Consider the following 27884-nt stretch of genomic DNA (forward strand, 5'->3'; position numbering starts at 1 on the left):
TCAAAACCTATAAAATATGTAGGATTTTTAGGAAAAAAAAACCCACATTTAACACTTAGTTACAAAATTCATTTATTTATTTATTTATTTTTCCTCTCCTTCACCCATTAGACAGGGGCTTACATTTTTTTTTTTCTTCTTTTCCGAAGTGGTTTATGTCGGCTACCAATTCCACATCACCCTCCCCAAAAAAAAAAAAAAAAGAAGAGAGAAAAAAGAAAGAGGAAAAAAATAACAAGACACAGAGAGCAGAAGAAGAAAGAACCGCCTTTTAACTCTGGAACCCAGCGAACCGCCTCTTTGGTGCGCGCCTGCAGATACAGTGCAGAAGAGAAGAAGAGGGGACGAGAGTGCAGCGGTAAGGGCTGCGATATCGTTTGTCTTTAGCTCAAATAAACAAAGAATTGTTTCTTTCTTTTTTCCCTTTTTCTGTTTTTCTTCTTCTACAACTCGAATCCTGTGTAGGCTTTCGGAGCGCATTCTTCGTGTTCTTCACTCTGAGACTCTAGGTGGTGTGAAACAAGAATTAAGGATTAAGGCCTAAAGGGTGAAAAACGGAGCCATGGGAGGAACAGAGACTAGGTTCTTGCAAGAATTGGTCTTGTACGCCGCGAGTGCGGCTCTGAGCTGCTTGGTCTTATTCGCCGGACTTCGACATATGGACCCAAATCGCGCAGCCAGTAAAAAGGCTCTTGAACAGAAGAAAGAAATTGCCAAGCGATTGGGTCGCCCTCTTATCCAGACCAATGTTTACGAGGTATGGATTCTCATGATTTGCCGTTCGAGTGATTTCATTGTTTTTCATTTAACAACATTTCAATTCAATTTATGTGTTGGGTGTCTGTTTCCTAAGGTTATTAGATAGCAATTATTTATTGACTTCAGCACGAAGTAACGTCGTCTTTGGGAATAGCCGGTTCTTACACGTGAAGAACATTGGTTACGTACGCTAGCGTGCTTTTCCTTCTGTGGCTTCTGCTTTGTCCGAATGATTTCGTTTTATGGTGCTTGCATGGACAGAAACTGGGTTACAGGGTGCAGTTAATCTTTGTATGAAATTGCCCACTATACATTCAGAATAGCAACCTTCTTACCGTTTTCGTATTAAAAAAATGAAAAGATGCCAATGGAGGGGTAGTAGGATGGTTAGGAACCTAACTTCTCAGTGGAGAGGTTGTGGGTTCAACGGGCATATGTAATATCCCTATCCCCTATATATAAAAGCGCCTTTGTACCCAAAAAAAAAATGAAAAAAAATAAGTTCTTTCAAGAAAGTATGTAATAGTGTGTTGTTCACCTTGTTTATAGACTTGGCTTAGTAACTAGGTGTTTAAGATCTCTTTTTGACTTTATGAACCAAAATTTTGAGCAACCAGCCCTTCAGCAGAAGAGCAACTCAACATTTTTGAATTTTCCAAAGAGAATAAGGGTCCAATAACCTTTCCAGATCCCCCAAATCACCATTGATCTTGGCTCAAATATTGCTGACTTCCTTTTGTTTCTGTGATCCAGATGGGACTTCTGTTGTGAATAATGGCTCATGTGCATGGTGTTATTTCATACTAAAACCATCAAACCATAGACTTCCCGTCTTCTTGATTGATTCTCCCATGGATGTTGCGCACTTCTCTTCTTTCACATATGCACCTAGTTACTTATGAAGGTTCTGGTTGGTGAAGATCCTTACTGCCCAAAATGCTAACTTCAAAGGATAAACTCAGCCAAGTTTTAACCCAACTTTGCCTACCCATTCTAATCTATCCAAAAAAATAAGTTTTTTTGGATGAATAAATAATTATATTAAACAAAAGAAAGAGAGAACAAGGTCTTTAAGAAGAAGACCGAAAAGAAGAACTAAGATCCCAGGAGACAACAATAAGCATGTTCCATGGGGTATCATTAACAGGGGTGGGGAATAGCTAACAATATAGAAGAAACATCAAAATAGATGGCATTCCAAATCCTGTCTATAGATCGAGATTTGGAGTTCATCTTTGAAGATTGCGCTCCCACCAATGGTGATGGATACAGGCACAATACACTAGCTTACCAATTCAATCGCAGATGGAAGAACCTTTAAAATTTCTCAAAATCCAAGACCAATCTTGCCCAAACCCGTAGGAACGCCTCGAATGGGGCCAAATGGAGGTAATGGCTTTTCCCCAGGTAGATTTGGAGAAAGGGCAAGAAAAGAAAAAGTGCTCAAGGTTCTCAAAACCGGACCAACAGAGGATGCAATTGTGGTTAACGGAGATGTGGCGACCAATAAGGAAGGATTGGGTGGGAAGGGCGAGGTTAAGGGCTCTTTAGAAGGTTTGGAAGTGACGGGGAATGTGGCTTTTGAACCAAACCAATGGAGGCCAGGGGGTTTAGGGTTGTGGGATCTAAGAAGGTTCTAGGCCAATGAGGTGAAGAAGGATTTGGTGGGGGAAGGGAGCCAAATGGTGAGGTCGCAAGGGGAGCTAGAGAGAGTAGGGAGAGATTCCAAACCTGTGTGAGAATGGGCAGGGGGACAAGGATCCAAGATCCATTAGAGATGAAGGTTGCCAAGGGGGTGGATTTGGGGATACAGATGTTATAGACAGTGCGGGGGCTAAAGTGGTTAAAGAGAATGTCCATCAGATGCCATAGGTCAAGCCAGAAGGAAGTGGAGGAGCCATAAGAGATGGAGGTAGAAATAACCAAGATGGCTCGGGGACGAAGCCGGAGAATTTTCCTCCAAACCCATGAAGGATTGGAGGGCATAGAAATAGTCTAGAAGGAATCCGACCGGAGAAGAAAATAATAGACCCACTTAACCCAAATAGAGTCATGTTTTGAGGCAATATTTTAGATGAGTTTGAGAAGGCAGGCCAAGTTAACATCGGTGATCCGGCGGATACCTAAGCCACCTTTGGAGGTAGGGCAACAGATGGAGGATTAACTGACCGGGTGGATGAAGCGCGAGGCTTCCTGCCCTTTCCAAAGAAAGGCTCAAAATAAAGATTCCATCGCATGGATGGTGGACTTGGGAATGAAGAAGATTCTGCACCAATAGAGATAGGAGGACTAGAGCACATAACGGATGAGAACGACTCGCCTTACAAAGGATAGAAGCTTACTCTTCCAAAGCTGCAATTTCTTACGAATGTTGTCAAGCATTGGGAGTGTCTACTAATAAATACTAGTGTCTGTTTTGGATCACCCTAATCCAATTATAAAAATTAGTTAATTTCAGTTTATGATATTTATTGTTATCTTAATATTCTTTTGGTACATAGAAATAGGAAAAATGAAATATATATATGCCAAGCTGATCAAAGAAAATTGATCTCTTGAAAAGATTTCTGAATTGATAAGTAAATATATCGAGTTGGGTTAGGGTGGGGTGTCCAATATCTTACTGTGAAACTCAAGGTTGAAGATCAATATACCAATCTATCCAGTGTCTCAGTTTGGTTACACATAGCATTATTGGTAATAGGTTTTCTGATTACAGAAAACAGAATTGATATGCCTCCAATAAAATAAGGCAAGAAACTATCTTGTATGCAATCCTTTCCTATAAAAAAATTGACTGCTACTGGACACTGTCCCTTGCTAAGGTGTCTGCACTCAGTGTTGCAACCGAGGTCTTTGCTTAACCCCCATGTTGGTTTACACTGCATCTTTTTTGTAGTAGCTTCACAAGTGCAACTAATACAAAACCTAATATTCATCTTAGTAAGCTTGACTTTGTCATTTGACAACTTAGAAATAGACAGGAAGGTAATAAACCTTCATTATTTTGTGTGTGTGTGTGTGTGTGTGTGTTTGAGAGAGGACTGTCATGAAACATTTTTATGGTTGAATTAACACAAGTTGCAGTTCAACCTTTGTAGCACGTTGTTACCTGTGCAGTTACATTTGAAAAAGAAAATCATAAATGTCATTGGAAGTAAGTCACTCTTTCGTATGGTTTATATTTGCATTTCTTTAAAATATTGGGTTTAACATAACCCAAGAAGGGTGGGGGTTGAATTGCATCGTGACAAAAAGATAAAACATAGATGTCAACACATCTCTGGGGCCAAGGCGACAAACTCCTGGTCGTCTTGACTCCCTAGGTGCCTCAAATTGAGGGCTGGTTACAGGATTAGTGATGTAACCCAAGCCTTGGGTTAAGGATTCTTTGAAATAATCCCCTAGAATTTAGGGTTAGCCTAGAATCTTCTAATTGACCCAGCTAATAATCACCAAAATTCTAATGGCCAACTTAGGTAACAGGGAATACTATGGGAAGAGCTATGGAAAGGTCTGTGAGATATTAGGGTCTTAACAATATCTCATGGGATGATTTTGGGAGACTAAAAATTATCCTAGGCTTGATGGGAAGAAAGAGATAATTTGGATTGACATGGTAAGAATTGAGATACCTAAAAGTATATGGGAAGGGAAAGGAAGCCTGCAGTTGGGTATGGAGGGTTTAGGGATGATCTTGGAAGAGGATTCTTGGATCTTCCTTTTCTTCTTCTTTCTTCTTTTTCCAGACATGCCACATTCAGAGAAGGGGAAAGAGAGGGGACTGACAGTGAAAGAACGGGAGAGGGGGTGCCGCTGGGGTTGGGGATGGTGGGGGTGGGATCTAGAGGTGTCACAGGGGGTGAGGGAGGGGATCTAAGAGGTACGGTGGGTGGGGAAGTGGTTTTAGGGGCTGTGAAGGGAGGGGAGGGGGTTTCCTAGGCTGCGCAAGAAAGATGGGGCAAGGGGGAGAGCTGCGATGGAGGTAGGAGGAAGGGAAAGGGGGAGGGGTTGCTGGAGTTAATTGAAGAAGCCGTTGTTAATGAAGAACTGCTGCTGGAACTTGAAGATGTTTGCTGAATTTGAAGAAAGAATCCTTGAATTCCGTTGTGGTTCTTCCAAGAAAGCCACAACTTGTTTCCCAAAAAAGTCTAATTTCTTATTCAATTCAGTCTAACCTTTCCAATGAGGGGAATAGTATTTTAATAGCCTTGGATAAAGAAAGAGAGAGTTAAGACTCTAACTAGGAAATAGAAATAGACTCCATTAGGGTTTCCTTTATAGATTAGGATACCCCTTACGCTTAAGCAAATAAAAGCCACATAAATAGAAGAACTTAGCTTGAAATAAAGACTGAATTACCCACAAGGAATCTTTATATAAATTAGATTCCAAGTATTACTAGAACTCAACTGACTAACTCAAAGAAATAAAAATAGACTTGGGCTCTAAAAATTGAAATAAAAATTCTGCAATTAAAATATTCATATAACTAAGAAGGGAAAATGACCAAACTGCCCCTATAGGGGTTTAGCCATCTTGGTTGGGCCTTGGGGACTAAACCAGGGTTTTGGCCAGGGGGATTGTTCGTACTTGCATCAATTAGTCAATTGAATTCAGCTTGCAAACTACGGTTTTCTCACCTGCGCTAGGTGTGGCTAGGGTTTTCAGGCCTAGGATTGAAGGAAAATAAATCTGAACCTAATTATTTTAAGATTCAGATTCTATTTCTTGGGTTTTACAAGTGTGAGAACTATTTCGAATTTTAGGGTTGCTACTTTGGATCGATGCAAGGGGAAGGGTGAGGAAGACAATCGTAAAAGGTGAGGGATTCTGGTGGAGGGGATTGAGAGATCTAGAAACTAGGGTTTGGGGAAAGAAAAGGAATTTTCGATTCTAGGGTTTTAGAGTAGGGTAGGTGTCGACTGTCGACTGCTAGATAGGAGGGGGGTTTCCTGACCTAGAAGAAGGGGATTGGTGAAGGGGATGGGGAGATTAGAGGATTAGGGTCTTAGGGAAGAGAAGGGATGGCCCCAGGCTTGGGGAGGGGAAAATAGAGGGGTTGCGATGAGGGGAGAGATGGGAAGGGGCTACAGATGATTACTTACAGGCTGTAGGGACTGTGGGATGAAAGCTTTGCTGAAGAAGATCACCATACAAGGCTGCTGCAAGTTTCCCTGATGTAGGACAGCCCTAGATTAGGGTATTCTACAAGACAAAGGATCCTAAATCATGAAGGGAGGGGGTTTGCACAACACAATTGATTTCCATACCTAGAGAAGTATACGAAATTAAAATTCAGCAAGGGCAAATATAACTAACATGCAGAAATCAAACTAAAGGGCTTAAGGAAGAACAAATCAGATTTAATTATCCAATCCACAAAACTAGGCATGCGGGGTAAGGGCATTACATTCAAGGAAATAGAAACAATTCAGGCAAGTCATAATGTGATCTACTTTGTAATGCAATCAATATATCTAATCCCAAGTTCCCAACCCAACTAACATATAACCAATCACCAAAGAAGAATTAGTTACCAAAATATAGAACCAGCAGCAAGATGAAACGGTAGCAAGTTAGCAAGGTAGTTATAGTGGAAGTTTAGGTATTATGCCAGAACAGACCATATGGTGCAGCAGAAAATATGGAGGAAGAAGGAAGAAAATTGCTGAGCAAAAACAGTAGTTGCCAATGGGTGGAGAAGAGAAGATAAGTAAGAAACAGTGGGAGAAGAATTTCTGCAGAAACACAGAAGTCATGGGGTTTTGGGAGAAAAGGGAAAATTCCCAGGGCAGAAAACAAAGCCTTTTTGGAGAAAAAAAAGATTAGATCTTTTAAGAGGAAGGAAAGAGGAATTTTTCTAGATAAGAGACGAGCAAAAGAGAGAAGAAAGCTTACCTGGAGAGGGAGGGAAGAAGCTGTCCGCCAGGAGAGAGAAAGCAGCAGTTGTGAGTCTTTCTGTTTTAAATAGGACTCCTAATTAACCATTTTCCTGTTGTGTGCCGTGGCTCTAACTTATCCTTATTTTAGCCTTAATTCCTAGTTTAACCTTCTTATTTCATTCTTAACCTTATTCATCTTTTCTTTTGCTGATTTCCCAATTGCCTTAGAGATTTATTTATTTACAGCAAAGACAAACTTGACCTCATGGAGGTTGGGTAGTAGGAGTTACTCCTTCCAATTATGATGGGTTTCATAAACTATAGACTGAACTTTCCAATTTGGAGACAGGTTTCCAATTACTAGCTGAAAGCCTGAGAGTAATAATGTCTTCTATGATAAGAAGGTGATATAGAGAATTATGTTTCCCAAATAATTAAAATAGGGTGGACGAAATGGAGAGGTGTGTCCGGAGTCTTGTGTGATCGACGTATTCCTTTAAAGCTTAAAGGAAAATTATATAGGATCGTTATACGACTAGCTATGATGTATGGTGCAGAGTATTGTTGGGCTGTTAAGAAGCATCATATGGATAAACTTAGTGTAATAGAAATGAGGATACTAAGATAGATGAGTGGCAAAAGTAGGAAGCACAAAGTAAGAAATGATCTTATTATAGCTGGTCTGGGAGTTTCTCAGATAAATGACAAGCTACGAAAAAGTCAATTAAGGTGGCATGGCCACGTCCAGTGGAGGCCCTTAAATGACCTTGTACAAAGGGAGCAGTGATCTAATCCAAATTGAAGGAAATAGATGAGCTAGAGGCAGACCTATTTAACCTTAGGAGAAGTGTTGAGAAAGGATGTGCATGGCTTAGGGCTTATATCTAGTATGGCTTCAAATAGAGCTGATTGAATAGCAAGGATCCATGGGCAAATCCCATTTAGTTGAGATAAGGCTTCTTCTTCTTGTTGTTGTATGATAAGATGTCAAGGATGATACAATCTTTGGAAGGCAAATCAAATGTTGTAGAAAATGTGGACAATGAAAGTGACGATCAAAGTGAATTACGTAGACTGATCAGGCTTGAAGTTCAAGAATTGATTGATATTCCAATTTTTGCTGTGAAACCCCAGGTGCAGATATCCTGTGGAGAGATGCTGTTGGCTGATGACCATCAGAAGATTGTGATGACCAAAACCGGTGTTTTCTTAATGCTGATTTTGTAAGCTGGATCTCTCATTTTACAGAATTTGTGGGCAGTGACAAGGTGGAGATTCTGGTCCAGTTTGAGTTTTTGGATCTAATAAGATTTTAGGAATCTATGTTATTTGGGGAAATAATGTCTTAAGTCTGTTTGTTTTTTCAAGAGTCAACTAAGTAGGGTATTTTCTTAGTTTTCAGTTGTTCTTAATTGCATTATATGAATAAGTTTCCTTGTTTTGTCTATGGTATATTTTGGAAGTCTTTTATTTCTTTTTATATATGGCAATGGTGCAACTCTCCATAATTGAATAGATTAGAAGGAACGGATTGAGTATTCTGTATCAAGTAGCCTGTGCTAGGATGCCCGTGTCCCCAACCCCCAAAAAATAAAATACAATAAAAATAAAAATAAATCCTGAAAACATATGGATCAAGGGCTAATACTTCAGTTGGAAGCATCAGTCGGTGCAAAGTGCACTGGAAGATTTTTTCCTTATCCAAAAATGTGAATTAGGAAAGTGATAGAATCACAATGGCAAACTGATGAATCTGATATTCTGCAAGATCAACTGAAATTGAGCATGCGGAGATAAGTTATTGCACCCCTTGGAGGCTTTGCTGAAATATGAACATAGTAACTCAGTTCATTACAGCTGCAGTTGTCCAAGTGCAGTCAAGAGAAGGAGACAAGTTCCAATAACAGGGGATCTATTTTCCGAATAATTAGAGTTACCCAACATGCTACAAGAGGGATGTATAAGATAGAGTTGAGATTACTTCTTTTACCCTTGGTTTTGACCCAACACAGCACAGGTCATAAAAAACTAGCATATGAATGGGTAAACTAAATGTATGGTTTGTGGCCACACAACAGAGCTATTTGATTTTTTTCTAGTTATGATAAATAAAAAAAATAAAAAGTGTCAATAAGTTATATAACAAATACTGTATAAACAGAAATAGGTCAAATGAATAGAGACATAAATCATACCATAGAGAGCTAAGCTCAGTGAAGTGCATATGGTGGAATAAAGTTAATGTCAAATGGCTTAAAAACCTCAAAATGTGGTTTGGAGAACTGGGAGATGATTTTGACCATGCCATAGATTTGGATTAGGGTTTATGTGCATAGGTTAAGCCTTTAAGGTAGCATTTATTTGGAGAATAGGATTTATGAAAATGCACAAAGCTATTCAAGCATGGGAACTAATGATTTCTGAGAAAATAGGGGAGGTGTACGTTGAACTTAAAGCTTTATTGAGTCTTCTCAATTTGATTTTTGCAAATGAGGTTTTCTGCATTGGTAGATCAAGTTATTGATTTTTTATTTGTGACTGCATTGCAATATATATTACAGTCGAAGTAAAGGCTATGTTCATATTAGCATTATTTTCTTGTTGAAATGGGAAAACTACGTTGAAGACGACTAAAGGTACCAAATATTTGAAAAGGAGGAAATGTTTACAAGTAAAAGTATTATGGTTATATCTCTTCTATTTGACCCTGTCTTCATTGCATGTTGGTAATCCCACAGGATGTAATAGCTTGTGATGTCATAAATCCTGACCATATAGATGTGGAGTTTGACAATATTGGAGGCTTGGAAAGTGTCAAGCAAGCTTTATTTGAATTGGTAATTCTTCCATTGCGAAGACCTGAGTTGTTTGCACGTGGCAAACTTCTTAGTCCACAGAAAGGGGTACTGTTATATGGACCTCCAGGAACTGGGAAGACAATGCTTGCCAAGGCCATAGCAAAGGAGTCAGGAGCTGTATTTATTAATGTGAGGATATCCAACTTAATGAGCAAATGGTTTGGTGATGCACAAAAACTTGGTGAGTTTGCCATTTTCACTCTGTTTTGCTGACATCTTTTCTGAGTAGATGATATGTTGTTTTCATTTTGCATACTAGGGGATTTGTTTTTGCATCTCGATAGTTCAGCTTTTGCTGGTGTTTGGGGGTAGTGCATTAACTAATTAATCTTTCAAGTCCAATGCAGACAGTGGCATGATATGTAAGTATATAGCTAAGAAATTGGGGGCAATTATAATTATCTAATTTCTTACCCAGTGATTTAACCAGGGATAGGGTGACAATGAATGCCGTTTATGTGGGTCCTAGCCCTGTTGGGCTGTCCCTGTTGAATGTTTTTTGGGTTTAAACTTTCAGCCTTCCTATATGTTGTTCCCTATTTCTGTATCACTCTTTCTTCTGCTGGAATACACTCTGCTGTTGTCCACTCGCCCCAACCCCCCCCCCCCAACCCAAACCCCAAACAACCCCCCATCCCCCAAAAAAGAAAAAGAAAAAGAAAAGAAGAGCTGCTGTGGGGTTTACAACAGTACATCTCAGTAATGTTAAATACTATTTAGGGACCTGAAAGTAGATTTAGATTCTGTAAGCCTAATCACAGTTGCTTGATGTTAAATACCATTTAGGATGTTAGGGACTCTTAAATAATGTTTAGCTTTTCTACTCTGGTAGAACCATCTCTATGGTTCATTCCCAAGCCTCAAGCCTTTGCCAACTACTCATTGCACATATGTCATTTTGGATCCAATGTCCTTTACACCTGCAGTTTCCTCTGTTCCACGCCTCTTTGCTGGTGCATCAGTTGCTCTTCATTACATGATGAACCATCTTAATTGACTTTTGAGTCCCATCTGTTGCTCCATATTCTTTATTGATTAGTTTGCTTTCCTTTTCTTTGTAGTCTTTCCTCTTGACACAGGATGTCGGGGACACTCATTTTATTTGTATGCTTTTAACTGGCACGAGTGTCATTGGGTTTGAATATATCATTTGAAATTCAGGGCGACGAGTAGGACTGAGACAAAAGTTAAGAAGAATTAGAATTTCACCAAATTATATTATCTATATCGGTTTTCCAAACTGAACATAGTCAGTATGTCCAGGGAAAATGACCTTTGTCTATGTAACCTAGCCATTCTATTTTGAAGCTAACATGCTGTTAAACAAATGACTGGTCTACAACTTCAAGGATGTGTGCTTTATACTAATACATAAATATGTTACTTAAATCTTGCAGTAGCTGCTGTATTCAGTTTGGCCCATAAGCTTCAGCCTGCTATCATATTCATTGATGAGGTTGACAGTTTTTTGGGGCAGCGGCGTAATTCAGATCATGAAGCATTGACAAACATGAAGACTGAGTTCATGGCTTTGTGGGATGGTTTTTCCACAGATCGTAAGTAGGCTTGTTCTCAACTGAACAATTCATTTTTTGAGTTTTCTTTTTTCTTTTTTCTTTCTCTTTTTATTTTATTTTATTTTAGAAGTATTACTTCATTGGTTGCTGTTGAATATTAACTTGTCCTTTTCTTCCATAATATTAATGTCATATCCCTGAGATGGTTATGATTGGGAACCTGGAATATTTTAGCCTTCAAACTTGTCTGGGAACTGTGAAGCAACAGCTTGTGACACTATCTAGGTGTATGGTCAGCAGTTGCTTTAGTGAGTTCACTTTGTAAATTAAGACTCCTTGACCATATCAATCAATTGTTGTGTGGATTCCTGATAACCTGTATGGTTATTGCTTGGAGTAGCCTTTGTTTTGATAACAAATTGGTGAAGGGAACTACTAGCAAACATTGTTCCTAAAGTAAGCTACTAAAAGCATAAACCTGAATAGCTAACTTGAATACACATTTTAGCCCATTAAAGTGGCCTGCTACTAGTAAAACACATGTAACCAAAGGCTCAATGCATACATAACCCAACTGAAGGCTTATTTCCATTCAAACGAGTCCTTTAGGTGAGGCTCAATGCATACATAACCGAACTGAAGGCTTATTTCCATTTAAACGAGTCCTTTAGGTGACTTACCCATATCAGTAAGGCTGAGTAGTTGTAGTACTTCTGCACCAACTTCGTACTTGTCATGGTATATTTCCGTTTTTCTATATTAAATTATGGAGAGCCTGGCTTTGTGCTTGCTATGGCATAGATTCATGTGCAACTGTTATATATTTTTGTCAAATGGCATTTTTATTCCTGCAGTTCCTTATATTCCTTAATAGGCTCAATTTTTCTTTCTAATGGTTTTTCGGAACGAGTTGGACATTGCTCTTGTACCTTTAGTCAAGAATGGCCCTGTGTACTGATAATTACTTCCGGTACCAATGCTGTATCATAGATTCATAGTGCATATGAATATCAGAAACTGTCCTGACAGATCTCAGTAAGTGTCTCTCCTTGCTGAGGAAACAATTATCACAAGAAGCCCATTTGAAACTAGCAATAATGTAAAGGAAGATGTGAATTGAAAGAGAGTACATCAGTTAAGAAGCACATTTTATGAAACACCATTTTTGTTCTGTAAAAGTTTCCAAAACAAGTTTATCAAACACTTTTTAAGTCTTCCTCAGACAAAAAAGTGTTTCTGGTGTTTCTCACAGCAGAAACAGTGGTAACTATATAAACCAGACTATTGGCTTTTCATCTCCAGCTTCATATCCCAGAAATTATTTATCGACTTGTTATCTGGTTGAATATGGTTCATGTGATAGATTTGATGATGCTATTCTGCTGTTGTAACAGAACATGCTCGGGTGATGGTCCTGGCTGCAACCAACCGTCCATCAGAACTTGATGAAGCAATACTTCGCCGCCTTCCACAAGCCTTTGAGATAGGAATACCTGACTACAGTGAGAGAGTGAAGATATTAAAGGTAATTCTGAAAGGAGAGAAGGTAGAAGATGACATTGATTATGATCAAATAGCTAGCTTGTGTGAGGGGTATACTGGCTCTGATCTTCTTGAACTTTGCAAGCAAGCAGCTTACTTCCCTGTTAGGGACCTACTACGTGCCGAGAAGGAAGGAAGGCCCTCTCATGTGAGTAACCATTTCAAGGTTATCCCTCTTTTTATTATCAATAGGTATAGCTTTCTCTGGAGATGCATGGACAACAGAACTTGGAAAAACATTCAAGGAATTTCCGTGAAAATACAATCAGTTTTTATACCTTAAAAGTTTACCATGCTGTGGCTTCTTGCTCTTGAATCTTTGTATTCTTCATGTCAGTAGACTATTGTTTCTTTTATTTGATGTTTCTTTTTTTGGTATTCCGTGTTTGCCTTGAATGAATGTGGCTGATGCCTTTTAGTAGGTATACCAATCATTTGATGTATCTTTATAGTTGTGATCGTTGTAGGTTTTGTGATGCGGGTTACTGATTTTATTGACTTTGCTCACCTTTAATGCTTGAGTTATTAATTTTTTGGGTTCGTCTAAGAAATTAGGGAGAAAACTCTACTTCTGACAAGCTATTCTGTCAAAAATAAAATTGTTAAGTTCTAGATATGATAGATTTATATTGTGAATCCATCTAATGGGTGCTGGTGCAAGTACTACCTTTATTGAAAAAATATTTGAATTGATCCTCAGCCTGTTTTGGTTGCCTGTTATAGACACCAAGGCCACTGTCACAATCAGATCTGATGGAAGTTGTTGCTACAAAAAGAAAGACGAGGGTTGCTGCAAGCGAATACAGTAGGTTGAGTTCACAATTATCGTCATGGTCAACGCGCAGGGAACAGGATGATTTTCAGGTCCAATGTGCAATCAGCGAACTCTCTAAGCTCGTGATGTCACAAATTATGAACCTTCAGTCAGATGCAAGAGATACATAATATGATTCTACATTTGTAGCCAGCAAGTAGCCTGTGATGTTATGGCCAGATGCGTTACAAGATTGCAACATTTTTATCATTTTAAGGAATTGTATTTTGCCGTTGAGGCAAACTGCTTAGACCATCAACCCTAACAAGCTGATGATATCCTTTATATGATTCAGGAATGGACTGCCAATGCATGCGTGGGACCTGTTATGGTTAGAATTTGCAATTTGCATGGAGGGTTCTCCCTTCTTTACCCAGGCCCTTGACCGGTTGCTTTTGCATCTGAGTTGCAGAAATCATTGAATGGGTAGTGAGAAATATGGGCACGGGCGTTGCCTTTGTAATTGTCCCAAGACAGCCCAAAAAAGAAAAAAAATATGTATATCAGAGCAACTTCTGGGTTGATTTTTTCAACGTTCTGGTGCATTAGGTCTTATTCATTCAGCAAGGACATCAATTATGAAAGATGAGGAAATTTGATAGTGAGGGAGTTTTGGTGCAAACTTTTGTCACTGAAAGATTCCTGCCTTGGCAAATTTACAGAATAATCATCCTCATCAATGTGATGATAAAATTGAATAATTCCATTACTGTTAATAACCTGTTGCTTAATCATGTACCTGTCATCAAAGTAAGCTGATCCAAATAGGCCTTTTGCCACTTCAAAGCATCTTTAAATGATCCAGTTTGGACGTTATAATGGAACAATGGTGAGATTAACAATGAGAAATACACTGTACAGCAACTCCAGCAAGTCACCTTACATCGTTTTGTGAGATGGATTTCTGAATAGGGAAAGGACTCAAGAAGTTCATCTTGAAGCAGTAATCCAGAGCAATAGACGCAAAAACGAAGACCAAAAGAGACTCAGATATGTAGACTGCACCATCAACAGCATGTGACAAGAAGCTCCCAACATCTAGTTCCAAAGGTGGACCAGCTCCCAATGCAGCAAGGCCTGCAATTCCAAACAAGAAGGATGTTCATGGGCAAGAGTCGCGATTTCAACTTAACAACTACAATGCTTGAAACCTGTACTACGATTTTAAGTTTAGATGGTAACCATACCTTTAACAAAGCCAAAGGCAGCAGAAGTCCCAGTTTTGAGTTGAATGTTGTCCAAGTCTCTCCTTATTGTATAACGAAAGGTAACTCCAAACAAAGCACAGCTAGCGAAAGTGATGACAAGTGGGAGTATAAGTTGGAAACTACTGCTAACTTGAGTAAGGGCAATTGGAAGACCTGCAAGTGTGCCAACCACTGCAGAGACAGATGCTGCTTTTATAGATTCCCACCTCTCAACCTCTTTGACAATTTCTTTATTGTTAGTTGATCCGAAGCCATTCATGTTAGACGAGAGCAAGCATTCAGCTTCTTCAACCATTGTCTGTGCTTCTGATAGTTCTCTCTGGCATTCAGCTATCTTCATCAGGCAAAAGACAACCACAATCAGGAGTGGCAACATATGGCAATCAATAGATAGATCAATAATAAACTTACTCGTTAAGTCCTCCAATTCAAGAAAGTTTTAGGCAAGTTCTCATGGGTTGCCAATAATTTAAGCTAGTAGCCTACTAATCACTGTTCACAAACCTACGTTATATATGATTCTGTTTACATGGTGGACCTTTTCACCTCCTTCATTATACAGTCTTCCAAAGAGGATCCTACTATTTCATATGTTTCAATCAATGGAGCTAAAATTGTGCAAATTTGAGAAAGATGCAGAAGGAATTTAAGGCAAAATCACATAATAGAACAACCACAATTAATCCTTCACAAACCCAAGTCCATGATCGAAGACTGTAATATTTCTTCATGGGTTCTTACTCCCACCTCCCAAAGGGTCCCCGGCCAGATTTAGGCGAGCTTGTACGTACTATAAAGATCCCTTTCCCCTTTCGGGACCAAGAACAAACAGTTCAACTTCATTATGTTACCTGGAATGTGAATGCTTCTTAATACGAACAAGTAGTGATTAATGGAGAGAAGACCACGAGAACGGAAGCTATCGATCTCAATTAAACGAAATAGATACAATAGACATAATTTCGCACTAAACCCACAAGGAAAATGCGATTATCTAATAGACCTCGGAAGCTCTGTTCTCCAGCTGCGCAACGTAGTCCTTCAACCGAGCAGCTTCGAGCTCCTGTCTTTCAATGTCTGCGAGCTCCATCTTGGCTATCTCTACCATACGTGACGCCTCCTCCAACCCATCTAGCAAAACCTTATTCTCTTCTCGGCTAAGGAGTTGTTCTACTTGCTTATCCACCATACCGGATATTGCATTCTTCAAACCCTCATCATCGTCTCCCTCTCTCAAGCTGCATCTCACAACCAGGAAACGGGGCAGGGAAGTGAATCTGTTGTAGATACTAGTGGACGTCATGAAACAAACAGAGAATTTGTTGGTGTCAGGAACAGAACTAGGGCCAAGGTATGTCGGGGGTTTCATGGTTGTGACAGCACAAATCTTGGGACGAAAAGATTGCAGGAACTGAGGGGAGATCAATTGCATGGCTTATCTCCCTAGAATTGAAAAATGCAGAGCCGTTTCGATTCACACTTCTAATAACCAGTGGGTTGTTCTGTAAGTCAAAAACCGCTAGAAGGGTAACACTGAACGAATGCGCTCTGGAATTAGTAGATGTTGACTATGGCTCATGCTTCACATTGTCTTGCCTACAGGTCCCGTTCCTCAGTGAGCAGGCGGGGTCTAAAGAGGTTGCCCCAGTGGTGTGGGGACAGTGTCCCTATGGCCTGTAGAGGGTCCATGTTTCTGTGGGTTTCAAAGTATCTTTACAGTTTGGGTTTGAACCAATGAATAGCTGTGGCTTAAGGTGTCTAAGCACTTATATGTATTCTATTGTAACAAAATATTGAATATAGTGAAAAACCTAATGCTGGACGTAACCTCACATTGAGGTGAACCAAGAAAAATCCGTGTCTCTTTCTTCCTTGTTTTCTATACGATTATGTGTGATTGATCGCTCTAATCCTAATAGTAGTTTGTATTAGGGGAAACCAAATAGTGTTGACCCCATGATCTCTTCACTAAGAAATATTGGATGTATTCAACAGATGGGAACTGCCATCAGCAACATGGGTTAAGCCGTCAAGGATGTGACCGGTGAAACATGGAGCATCGACCTTCAACGGTCGGCTCAATTGGCAAAGACTAACCCCTCTTAATGATGTTGTAGAGTTCGATCCTCACTAATGATATATGTATTAACCCGGATTCACATCCTCTGTAATTCCTTTCCCTACAATGCCCTGCAATTTCCTCATTGGATTGTGCCATGTGGCATGTAAGTAATCCAATGGTTATCCAATTTAAACTAAATTTAAAATTCAAATTTAGTTTAAATTGGATAACCATTGGATTACTTACATGCCACATGGCACAATCCAATGAGGGAATTACTGGGAATTGTAGGGAAAGGAATTACAGAAGATGTGGATCCGTATTAACCCCCACCTCATTTTCCTAATAAGTTAAAATTAGAAACACCCTTTCAAAATCAAGTTTTAAAGTGTTGGTAAGTGATTTTAAGAGAATCCAGATCCTCACCCCGTCGGGGTAGCACAGAGTGCTCCCCGACAGGTTCCCGACCACACAAAACACTAGGGCCCATGGAATTTCACCGTGGGCCCCACTATTTTGTATGGTCGGGAAACCGTCAGGGAGCTGATCCGAACTCATTTTAAGAGACCTATCATTTGGTATCGAGTATTGTGTCGTACCGGTCAATGTATTTGAGTACAATCCAATAAAAAGACATATAAATATGTACTATAATGATTGTCTTACGTTATACCTTGATCAGAAGACACAAAGAAGTGGTGATGGTGAGGAGACCCAGGACCACAATTACACTCCTTTTCCTAATAAGTTTTTTTTTTTTTTTGGTGGGGATTGAGAATTCTTCTGGATCGAGCCATATCCACCAGGATTAGATGAAAATTGGATTGGTAACCGACTTTTTTAAAACCCTAAATTGAATCCTAAGTCCCTTTGTTGGTCCAACCAACTCTATCCAACATATCATGATCCCTTTTTCCTCCTGAGTCAATTGTTAGGTTGTCGTGTTTCCTGGTCTGGTCTGGTGACTGAAATGTTATCTCATAAAGCTAATTATTAATTTAGTGGAAACAGATGGCTGCAATGGCGTTTGTTGATTCTGTGATGACCTGGGAAGATATGATATGCAATGCCTTCTTTCTACTTTCCTTAGAAAGGAAGCTACCCATTGTTGCTTCTCACCGACTCTGCAGGCTTATCCATTCCAACTCTTGACCTGAAAGAGTGTGTTCGATTAAATGCCGCTGAGAGTCTTTCCAGCCGCTTTGTAGTTTGATTTGAATCATCGATTCTATATCACTCGATCCACAGACAGAATCTTTTTAGCTAGCTAAGAATTCCTATGTCGGTTCAAGTAGCATTATTGGGTCTTGTTTCAAGGGTGGCATTTATATGTTGGATCATTTGGATAGCCAGAAATAATCTGGCTTTCTAAGAGAAGACTCTGGAGCCCAACTGAAACTATTGAAATGATAAAAGAAGCAGGTTATGAAGAGTTTCCCAATTCCCAACCAACCCAGAATAATCCATCGAGAGACATTGCAGCACCTTCGAACTGATCTAGGCCACAGGCGTGTCTCTTCAAGTGTTACTTAAATGCTGCTTTTGATGTGGAGAGGCCATGAGAGTTCACCATGGTCTTGCTAGAATCTGATAACCAGCAATTAGTCTCTTGCATTAACAATACAGCAACTTGTATAGAGAGTATATTGTTCAACTTGTATGTAATTTCTTATATTTCAAGAGAGCCAACTCCTTAGCCCTAAAGTGGTTGTCACTTGTCACTTGCATGGATGCTTCTTGGCCTGCTTCTACTCCATGAATGCAAGATATTTTTTCCACTCCATGGTCTAATCCAAGTCATTTTCACCCCAAAAAATATATATATACAAATCATTATAGACTCATAAAAAAAAAATTAGAACCCTACGTTGAAGAGGGCCAAGAGATTGATGATTGGAGAAGGTGATCACCATATCTGCAACTACTACTCTTTTTGTCTTGTCTCATGCCCTGCGCAAGTGTATGATGATCGGACAAGTTAGTTGTATTGGTTGTGATGATTTGAAACTGACATCTCAACTCTCACCGATGAATCTGCATCACCGCATTTAGTTTTTCATAAAACATTGAGAAAATTACGTGATTAATTTTTAAATTGTTTTTTACAAAAATAATCACTCAAAGTTTCACTTAATAAAACCAGCTAGAACTTATCTTACATTTACAAAACTAGCCAAAATAGTAACTTTTCATTCATTTGAACATTTTTATCCCTAAAATTAATTATACTTATATGGAGATGAAAATATCGAAAGAGTAATAAAAATTAAATAGTAATTTTTTCACTCTAGTTTGATTAGTTTTAGGGGTTAAAATTATCCAAATGATAGAAAAATTACTACTTTGATCGATTAGTTTTGTAAATGTAAACTCTGTTTTAACTAATTTTGTTAAGTGATACATTGAGTGTTTACTTTTGTAAAGAAAAATCTAAAAGTAGTTAGTCACGATCTTTTCCCAAAAATATCGACCCGACATTTGTACGCTTGAATATTTCCAGATCGAACCGAGCCAATTAAAGATCAGGTATTTCAAGTGCAAGGTAGTGAGTGGCTCAACAACTATCCAATCGAAAACGATTGACAGTGATCAAATCCTTTGATTTAGAATTGTAAATCGTTTACGCAATCAATTAATTAGCCCCTAAACTGGATTACAATTTGCTTATCTTGATAGAAACATGTCCATGCCTTGGGTTACAAGGCAATGATATATATTACCCAAATGGATGAACAATAATTCAATTTGGCACACGTGGCTTTATATGTAAATAGACAAGTTAAGGATACAATAGAGGATCTCACTCTTGTACCATGTTGGATATTCCATTAAAATTCTTAAAAAGACATTAATTCCTCAATTATAACACCAAATCTAATCATGGTATATCCCTTTTTTTTTTTTCATTCCCCCTCTATCTGTTGTTATCCACATGTTCCTAAATTAAATTTTGGACCCAAAAAAAATGTTCCTAATATAAGTGGTCAAAACCCTTCTTGCTCATGTGTCGTATATGTGATTAACATATGGTTTTCTAGTAACTTGGATTTTGTACTCCTTGCTGGATAATACATTCAAAATTATTATTATTTTATAAACGTGGGGTTGCATATAATTTTAGTTAGTAACGTTACACAAGAAAAGATATTGTTTAATGAAAGGATGTAATAACACGAAATTGGTCGCCAATTAATTTTATTTTTATTTTTATGGATATATGTGGTTGCTAATGAAATTGACTAGTACAAAAGATTTGTTATCATATTGATGCTGCAATGAACAAAGAATATGCTTGGAAAGATCTCTTAAGGCAAGTCAATTACGTCAACACATGGCCCAGACATTCAATTATATGATAAGTACATGTAGTTCACATCGTTGTGATAACAAATCTATTTAGTAGTGTGTTGCTAGGAAAGACTATGGAAGTTCACCGTGGTCTTCAGATAAAGTTGGAGAATATGAAATACGCGACAGTGACATGGATTAATCTATAAATTTACAACTAATTTCATATAATCTTCAGGAGGATATATATATATATATATATATATATATATATATATATATATATATATATATATATATATATATATATATATATATATATATATATATATATATATATATATATATATATATATATATATATATATATATATATATATATATGTGTGTGTGTGTGTTTGATCGATTCAAATTATGTGGATCTGATGCGTTATTGTCCTTATTCCTTCCTTAACCAGTCTACACTCCATTGACAGCGGTTGGCCGTTGGCGCTTTAATAAGAAGGAGATTTACTTAAAATACTTGTAAACCCAAAAAATATCTAACAATGACTAAAAGTTACAAAATAGGAACGCAAAAATGTACTTGCGTTCAAGTCTTCACGAAAGGAGCCGCTAGTTAATTTATTCATGGGTTACTACCCCTCAAAAAAAAAAAAAAAAAAAAAAAAAAAGAGAGAGAAAAGAACAGTGGTATATATTACATTTGATGGCCACGCATTAGGTTGTTTTGCCGAGTCTCGGATCCCAAGCAGACCAAGGTCTGAGCTAAGCCCATGGATGTCGATTCTAGTTCACTAACTCCTTTCAAGAGTCGAGGTCCCTAGGCCAAAGGGCTACATTGGCGGGAGATTTCAGGCATGGACGCTCAAGAAGTACCTATCCTCATGAGTGGGAGCTTGGACAAGATTGAGGACCCAGTCTCCTATCCCAAGGTTAGTAATGTGGTTTGTCCTCAACCACTTGAAAGTTTGACATTACGTATCCGTATCTATTAGGAGATGCACTAACCTAACCCCAAGCTGCATGGGGCACTGTTCCAATTGGTTTGTCAGGAGAATAGATATCAACATTTCGCATTAACTGTTTGGTTAGTGTTAGACCTACACACGTCAAAACGGAAACATCCCTATATGCCACGTGTCATCCCAGGGAAGATCGGAGACACGCTAGACAATCCAACTAATATGAAGCACCATTTTCACTATAAATACCCCTCATTTACCAATGTATTTGGTAATACACATTTTACTCCTTGAGCATTTACTTTTCATCATCTTTCTAGCTTTCTAAGGTGCTTTGAAGGTGGTTGACTAGCCTCAAAGCCGGCCCATGTTTACTCTTACAGAGTCTTACTCTTGTGAAATGGCTAGGTTTGGGCACAACACTTCTTAATGGCTTTAAATAAATGAGATTACATCAACACCTTGACTTATATGGTCAATTAGATGGAGAGTCAATATTCAATATTAGGGGGTTATAATGACCCTTCTACCCATTGTCTTTACTCTTAAAAATATTATCCGATAAAGAGAGGCCAAGTGCTCATATTTTACTATGCAAAAAGAGTCAAAAGAGATATTTAGAAAGAAGAAGAAAAAAAGGGCGGGTGCACGACCCCTTGCCCCAAGGCTACTCCACTTTTGAGGTCAACAGTTCAAATTTTCTAAGACTAAGACTTCAAAATTATCCTCATAACCTCATTTGTCTGTAGGATTAATTGAGGTGATATAAACTTGTCAATACTCTTTTTTTTTAAGAAAAAATCACTGAGAACAAGAGCTTGTACAAGCAGTGACATTACTAAAGATTAGATAAATGCTATTTAATCGGGCACCCAACCGGGTACCCAACCGATAATATCAATCTGAACAACAAATCTGTTACTCAATTTATAGATCCTAAAACAAAATTGAAATGACCGGAGTAAGTTGTCTGTTAAGGTGATATACTAATTTTTCTACTCCATCCCTTTTTAAAATCTAACATAATAAGTAAAATTTGGTGAAAAACAATAAAGTGAGATTTACATTTATATTTTTTCATAAAAGTCTTTTTTTTTTCTTTTTTTTTTCTATTCCATTACATATGGATATGGGCTCCACATATTTGTCTTTTTTTTTTACCCCGGCCCCACCTTGGCAAAGAAACGGTACCTAATAAATAAAAGAAATTGGAATTGAGTTCAAATTTATGTCTGATTCATTGCTTCTAGGAAGAAAGTTCCTTGTTTTTAACATTATCATTAGAATAATTAATAGTAGATTGTTGTCTCTCTATGGGTAACTAAAGCACAAAGTAGCTTTCCAATAGAGGAGACAATTGGCATTATGGTGGGGTAAACGGTTTGCCATTTATTTACGTAATGAGTGAATTGAAAAGACTCGTTATTTTTTTTTAATATATATATATATATATATATATATATATATTATCTTATTTTTGAAAGTTCTCAAAAATGGCTTGTACATTCTGAAATCATAGTTAATTGTATATGTACATCTGCGTACAACTTAGTACAATTTAGAGATTCTATGAATGATATCAACGGTTAGAAAATTATATTGATTACGTAACATATTACAAACTTACAATAGAAAGAGCTGAGGAAAAAAATCTCTACACCCAAACAAATGAATTTGGGAATCAAGCATCCACGGAGGAGACTATAAAAGAAAAGATTTGGTTGGAATCTCTTGAACCTTTTTTTAAGTAGAGAATATGCCTAACAACTTTAGAGTTGGCACCTATTAAGAGAATAAAAAAGAAGAGGGAAGCTAATAGTCATTGACTTTTAAGGCTCTAGGGTTACGGGGGAGATTGTAGTGGATTTTGTGTGGAAATAATGTTGGCAGTTCACATCTAGGCCATTTAACATTCATTCACTTAGGGCCCTTAATCTGGATTGTTCATATTAACGGTCCAAATTTTGAATTATTGGTCCAAATTTTGAATTATTGCCCTGGACTGCTCAGAGCAATGCCATTGCCAAGCATTTTCTGAACAATCCAGATTAAGGGTGAGCCATCTCTAACTATCGACAAATTGAATCAAAGATTTGGCCCCCAGTAGGCTTCCCTCTTATTATGTGGTTCAGAGGTATGAGGGGTACCACACAATAAGAGTAAGGTTCTACAACCACGGTTCCATACCACCTGAAAAACCAACTTATCAAGTGGGGGTTTGCCAAGGTATATCAACCCACATCAGTGCTTGTAAGGCACCAATATGGGACTAACCGTAACATTACCCCATTCTTACAAGAGTACCTCCTCGTCAGCCCATTCTAGGCAGCTCCACTCCGGCGGTGGAGTTTTTCCCCACTCCGGGCAGCCCTTCTCCGAAGTCGCCCCTCCTCTTATATGTGGTGGAAGGTGCGGCCCCTCACCACTTAACTAATCGCCTAAGAAGCCCCTCAATGATTAGACCTTTCATTTCACTCGTTACGCCTCTTTCACTTGATTGGAAAAAGAGGTGCACTGGGGTTAGCTACCTAGAGCTCTTTATTGCTCGCTCATCAAGAATACTTGATTGAGATAGTGAGATTAGGTAGCCAGTTGTCTCCACTTTTCTTCTTATATTCCCAATTCACCCAACAAAACATTATTATTATTAGTATGTCCCTCCCCATTGATCCCTCCGCAGTCCCCATTGATTGCTCAAATGCAAAGTTAATAATAACCAATCAGAAATACTATTACAACCATAATCCCTCTTTTAATTTATTTAACATTTAATGAGGTCTTTGGAGAATCTTTTACAATAATAAATACACAAAAACAATTTGGTAAAAGTTTTTCTCCTAGTCTTAACTCGGTGTTCATCATTTCCATTTGACAAATAAAAAATAAAAAAACTCGGTGTACAATCAAATAAAAATTGAGTTTTGCTGGAATTGATTCTTATTGAAATCCGATTTTATAAACCGGGTTTACATTACAAACAACACCTTTCGGTTGGCCCTGGATCCCTCGGGTCTTCCTCTTCTATGAAACCATTTCGCCCTTTTCACAGAGGTTCCAACTTCCAAGGCTTTCACAAAGTGATATGCCATTCCACCTTATAAAATACTATTACAAGAACTCTTCTTGAAATAGAATTCATTCACACAAGTCAAACAAAACTATGTCATATGTCATAGCATATTATAATCTACCAAAAAAAAAAAAAAATGTCATAGCATATTATAAAGGGGGAAAAATCTGTTTTCACACACAGAAAATATGACTACTGCCACGTCAACAGAGAATAACAGTTTTTTATTTTTTTTTGGAGAAACAACAAAATCGGTTGAAAATATTTTCATAAAATTGCTATGATTTTTGTGACATAAATTATAATTTATAAAAGCGTAATAGAGAGTAAATAATGGAAAGGAGAGATACAAAACCATAATATTGTGGCAACGAAAATAGGAAAGAATATTCTTCGTCGGAGAATAAATAGAATGGAAAATAAACAGCGTATAAATCATTTGTTGTTATTTATTTATTTATTTTTATATAAGGATGACGAGTCAGAACAGATTATTGTGTCACGGTGGCCGCAATAATATTACCAACTGTATTTCGATTTTCGGTGAATTAAATCCAGCAACCTGCGAACTCCAAATAAATTCGCGGTTAGCTTTCTCAGGAAATCTTCTTCATACAATTTATATTTATTACTCTTCTCCAAAAGATTCATTCCAGCAATTATAAACAACAACAACAACTACAACGGAAGAGGTCGCAGAAGCTCACCTCATCTCCTTTCTTGTCCAGGTTGAAATTTGAAAGTTGAATCGCTTTCGCTTTTTAGCTCTTTTTCTTTTTCTTACTCCTCCTCTTCTCGCTCTCCACCATTGACCAATTAAGCTTAAAACTTCAACAATCCGTCTCACCAACGCCATTAAAATGGTTTCAAGAACCGTCCAATTCATGAATTTTGCGTGACTGCAGTAGAATCTCAAGTTTCTCTCTTTCGCCATGTTAACTCAGCAGCTTCTCATTCTTGGACTCTGCGATATTACCAATTAGCTAGAAGCCTAGAATCATGCTCCTGCTCCTCAACCTCAGCAGCAAGATTTCTGTTTTTCTTGCGGTGGTTGGTGTTCTATTTGTGATTCTAGGACTTTTCTTAAGAGGTACGACTCTCTCCTTTCTTCTGAAGAAATGGTGGAGATCGATCGACGATCAGTTTCACGTTTATCAGTACTACAAAGTTCCTGAATTCAACCAGGGCTTCCAAGAGAATCAGCTCTACAGAAAAATTTCAACCTACCTGAGCTCCTTGGCTTCCATCGAAGACTCGGATTTCGCGAACCTCTTTGCCGGAAGGAAAACCAACGACATCGTCTTACAGCTCGATGCCAACCAAACAGTACTTGATACGTTTCTTGGAGCCACTCTCTCCTGGAAGAATGAAACCAACTGCGACGGAACCAACATTTCTCGAGCGTTCGTTCTGAAGATTAAAAAGAGAGATAAGCGTCGGATAATCCGTCCTTACCTGCAACACATCCATACCGTCACGGATGAGATTGAACAGAGGAAGAAGGATGTCAAGCTCTTCACCAACGCCGCCGAAACAGAGAATTACAACGCCGGCTGTGGCGGAAGATGGAAATCCGTGCCGTTCAACCATCCCTCCACCTTCGACACCGTTGCCATGGATTCCGATCTCAAGAATAAAATAAAGTCTGATCTCGAGTCGTTTCTCAAATCCAAACAGTATTACCATCGCCTCGGCCGCGTCTGGAAGCGGAGCTACCTGCTCTACGGGCCGTCGGGCACCGGAAAATCAACCTTCGTGGCCGCCATGGCAAAATTCCTCTGTTACGACGTGTACGACGTCGATCTCTCCAGAGCATCCGACGATTCGGATCTGAAGATGCTTCTCCTACAAACTACAAGCAGATCTGTGATAGTCATCGAGGATCTCGATCGGTTCCTGAGCGAGAAATCAGCTGCGGTTAGTTTATCCGGTGTTCTGAATTTCATGGACGGGATATTCTCATGTTGTGGAGAAGAGCGAGTGATGGTGTTCACCATGACCAGTAAAGATCACATCGATCCCGCCATTCTCAGACCTGGAAGGATCGACGTTCACATACACTTTCCTCTCTGCGATTTCCCTGCTTTTAGGACGCTAGCGAACAGCTATTTAGGGGTGAAGGAACACAAGCTGTTCCCTCAGGTAGAGGAGATTTTCCAGGGCGGAGCCACTCTGAGCCCTGCAGAGATCGGGGAGATAATGATCGTCAACCGGAGCTCACCAAGTCGAGCACTGAAATCCGTGATCAGTGCTCTCCAGACTCACGGGGATGGAAGGAAGCAGCGATTGAGCGAGAGTACTTCAAGGAACGGACGATTAGACGATGATGCCGGGGATCCAGGCGCACGCGCCGTGGGTGGCGGTGGCGCCGGCGTCGGTGGGGTTATCTGCAGGGAAAGTGTCCACACTGTGAGAGAGTTCAGGAAATTGTACAGTTTGTTGAGGATGAAGAGTAGTAGAAAATCTGGGCCGTTGGATCTGAATTTGAGGGAGAAGAAGAAGGAAGGCTGACCATTGGACGACGGTGCTCAATTCCGACGAGTTGGTGCTCCGCTAGCAGTTACGACGTCTACTTCCAGGTTGTTTGGTGCCGAATTCATTTTGAGACCCAATTCTTTTTTGGCATTTTCTTGATCCAAAATCTATTCTCAAAACACATACCAAACCCAACCTATATGGCTTTGTATTTTTCCAAATTGGTTTAATTTATGTTCTTGCTTGAAGCAAAAATGATGATGATGATGATATATACTAGCTTAGAATAGGTATTGCTGCTTGTATATAATTTTTCTTTCTTTTTTTCTTCTGTACTGTATAATATAAATATAGATACTCAGAAGAAATGCACAAATTAATGTCTCAGTTTACCATTCAGGTTTGTTGCTTGGTTAATTTTCTTTCCTTTCTGGTAGATTGTTTTAAAAGCGCAAGGGGGGAGAAAAAGGGTTTTGCTTAGAACCGAATCAGCTTCAGCAGTTTTTTTTTTGGTTGATAAGATCTTCAGCAGATGAAATTGTCATGATCGAGAATCGGGGATTTTGAATCATTCCAAATGTGCAAATCAATTCTAAAATTGGTTGTCATGTACTATTCCTATGAAATGGAACATGAGAATGTGATTCTTTGGAGATTGATGGTTTTCTTTCGCAGATACTCATGGTCAGAAGTAGCTGGAGTTGTTGGATTGCAATCACTCTTGAACCGCCAAATCTGGAAAAGCCTTTGAACTAAAAGATACTAACACAATAGGGCTTTTTAAAAAAAAAAAAAAACCCTAAACATATTAATATAAAGCCTTTGAATTAGAAAATACTAACACAATAGGGCTTTTTTTTTCCTTTTTAAACCCTGACCATATTAATATAAATGAATGAGCGAGTGTTTGAGAGGGAGAGTGTTCAGTCAATAGAGTTGAGTTTGAATCCTAGTCACAATTTTTTAAGAGATTTCATTTTTTTTTAAATTTTCTAGGAGATCATTCTTCTTGATGGAATTGAATAAGGTGAACAAAACGGAGTACAAAAGGTATACTATTTTCATTCACTAGGTGGGAAAATGAGTAGATAAATTTTCTTAATTTAGAAAGTCCCTTCCTCTGACCCCACAGTGTGGGAGCTTCAACACTGGGTACGCCCTTTTTTTTTTTTAGGAGTTTGTAGAATTACATATTCCATTTTCCTTCATATATTCTACTTTTTTGTTCCCTCAACCCATTTTGTATAGGTCTCTTACTTTTACCTATCTCACATTTTTCACAACAATCAAACAATCTTTAAATGACTACACTGGTGACATCGCTCCTGTTTTGTCTTCCAATTTGCTTTCAATGCGTGTAGATCCTCTCCACCTAACCTGTCGTGGTAGTCCTTTATGAGTGTGAGAAGATGGAGGCATGAGCAAGTTAGGTGGAGAGAAT

General features: G+C 38.6%; 3 protein-coding genes across 3 annotated transcripts; 2 read left to right on the forward strand and 1 right to left on the reverse strand.

Moving 5' to 3' along the window:
* Positions 1-198: 198 nt before the first annotated feature.
* Positions 199-13942, forward strand: LOC149030335 (P-loop containing nucleoside triphosphate hydrolases superfamily protein). Its single transcript, XM_089142621.1, has 6 exons — positions 199-358; positions 466-757; positions 9383-9683; positions 10900-11058; positions 12414-12709; positions 13285-13942. Exons 2-6 carry the CDS (start codon positions 563-565, stop codon positions 13504-13506), a joined length of 1173 nt encoding a protein of 390 aa, XP_088998747.1. The 5' UTR covers positions 199-358; positions 466-562; the 3' UTR covers positions 13507-13942.
* A 128-nt stretch (positions 13943-14070) lies between these two features.
* Positions 14071-16209, reverse strand: LOC149030336 (homer protein). Its single transcript, XM_089142622.1, has 3 exons — positions 15587-16209; positions 14563-14917; positions 14071-14452 (listed from the first exon to the last, which is right to left on the reverse strand). The coding sequence occupies exons 1-3, from the start codon at positions 16013-16015 to the stop codon at positions 14250-14252; spliced, it is 987 nt and encodes a 328-aa protein (XP_088998748.1). The 5' UTR covers positions 16016-16209; the 3' UTR covers positions 14071-14249.
* Positions 16210-24485: 8276 nt separating this feature from the next.
* LOC149030337 (P-loop containing nucleoside triphosphate hydrolases superfamily protein) lies at positions 24486-26861 on the forward strand. Its single transcript, XM_089142623.1, has one exon. It carries the CDS (start codon positions 24968-24970, stop codon positions 26477-26479), a length of 1512 nt encoding a protein of 503 aa, XP_088998749.1. The 5' UTR covers positions 24486-24967; the 3' UTR covers positions 26480-26861.
* Positions 26862-27884: the final 1023 nt, after the last annotated feature.

Source organism: Hakea prostrata, chromosome 1 (assembly GCF_041222555.1).
Source record: "Hakea prostrata isolate BN-2017 chromosome 1, UWA_Hpros_2, whole genome shotgun sequence".
In the NCBI taxonomy this organism is placed as follows: Eukaryota; Viridiplantae; Streptophyta; class Magnoliopsida; order Proteales; family Proteaceae; genus Hakea; species Hakea prostrata.

What these genes read in the sequence shown, in the direction of transcription:
- LOC149030335 (XM_089142621.1), top strand. Translation starts at nt 563, where the DNA reads ATGGGAGGAACAGAGACTAGGTTCTTGCAAGAATTGGTCTTGTACGCC. An exon ending in TGGTGATGCACAAAAACTTG is followed by an intron (nt 9,684 to 10,899) that starts GTGAGTTTGCCA and finishes TAAATCTTGCAG; the next exon opens with TAGCTGCTGTATTCAGTTTG. An exon ending in AGGAAGGAAGGCCCTCTCAT is followed by an intron (nt 12,710 to 13,284) that starts GTGAGTAACCAT and finishes TGCCTGTTATAG; the next exon opens with ACACCAAGGCCACTGTCACA.
- LOC149030336 (XM_089142622.1), bottom strand. Translation starts at nt 16,015, where the DNA reads ATGCAATTGATCTCCCCTCAGTTCCTGCAATCTTTTCGTCCCAAGATT. An exon ending in TGGAGAACAGAGCTTCCGAG is followed by an intron (nt 14,918 to 15,586) that starts GTCTATTAGATA and finishes TGCCTGATGAAG; the next exon opens with ATAGCTGAATGCCAGAGAGA. An exon ending in TGCCTTTGGCTTTGTTAAAG is followed by an intron (nt 14,453 to 14,562) that starts GTATGGTTACCA and finishes TTGGAATTGCAG; the next exon opens with GCCTTGCTGCATTGGGAGCT.
- LOC149030337 (XM_089142623.1), top strand. Translation starts at nt 24,968, where the DNA reads ATGCTCCTGCTCCTCAACCTCAGCAGCAAGATTTCTGTTTTTCTTGCG.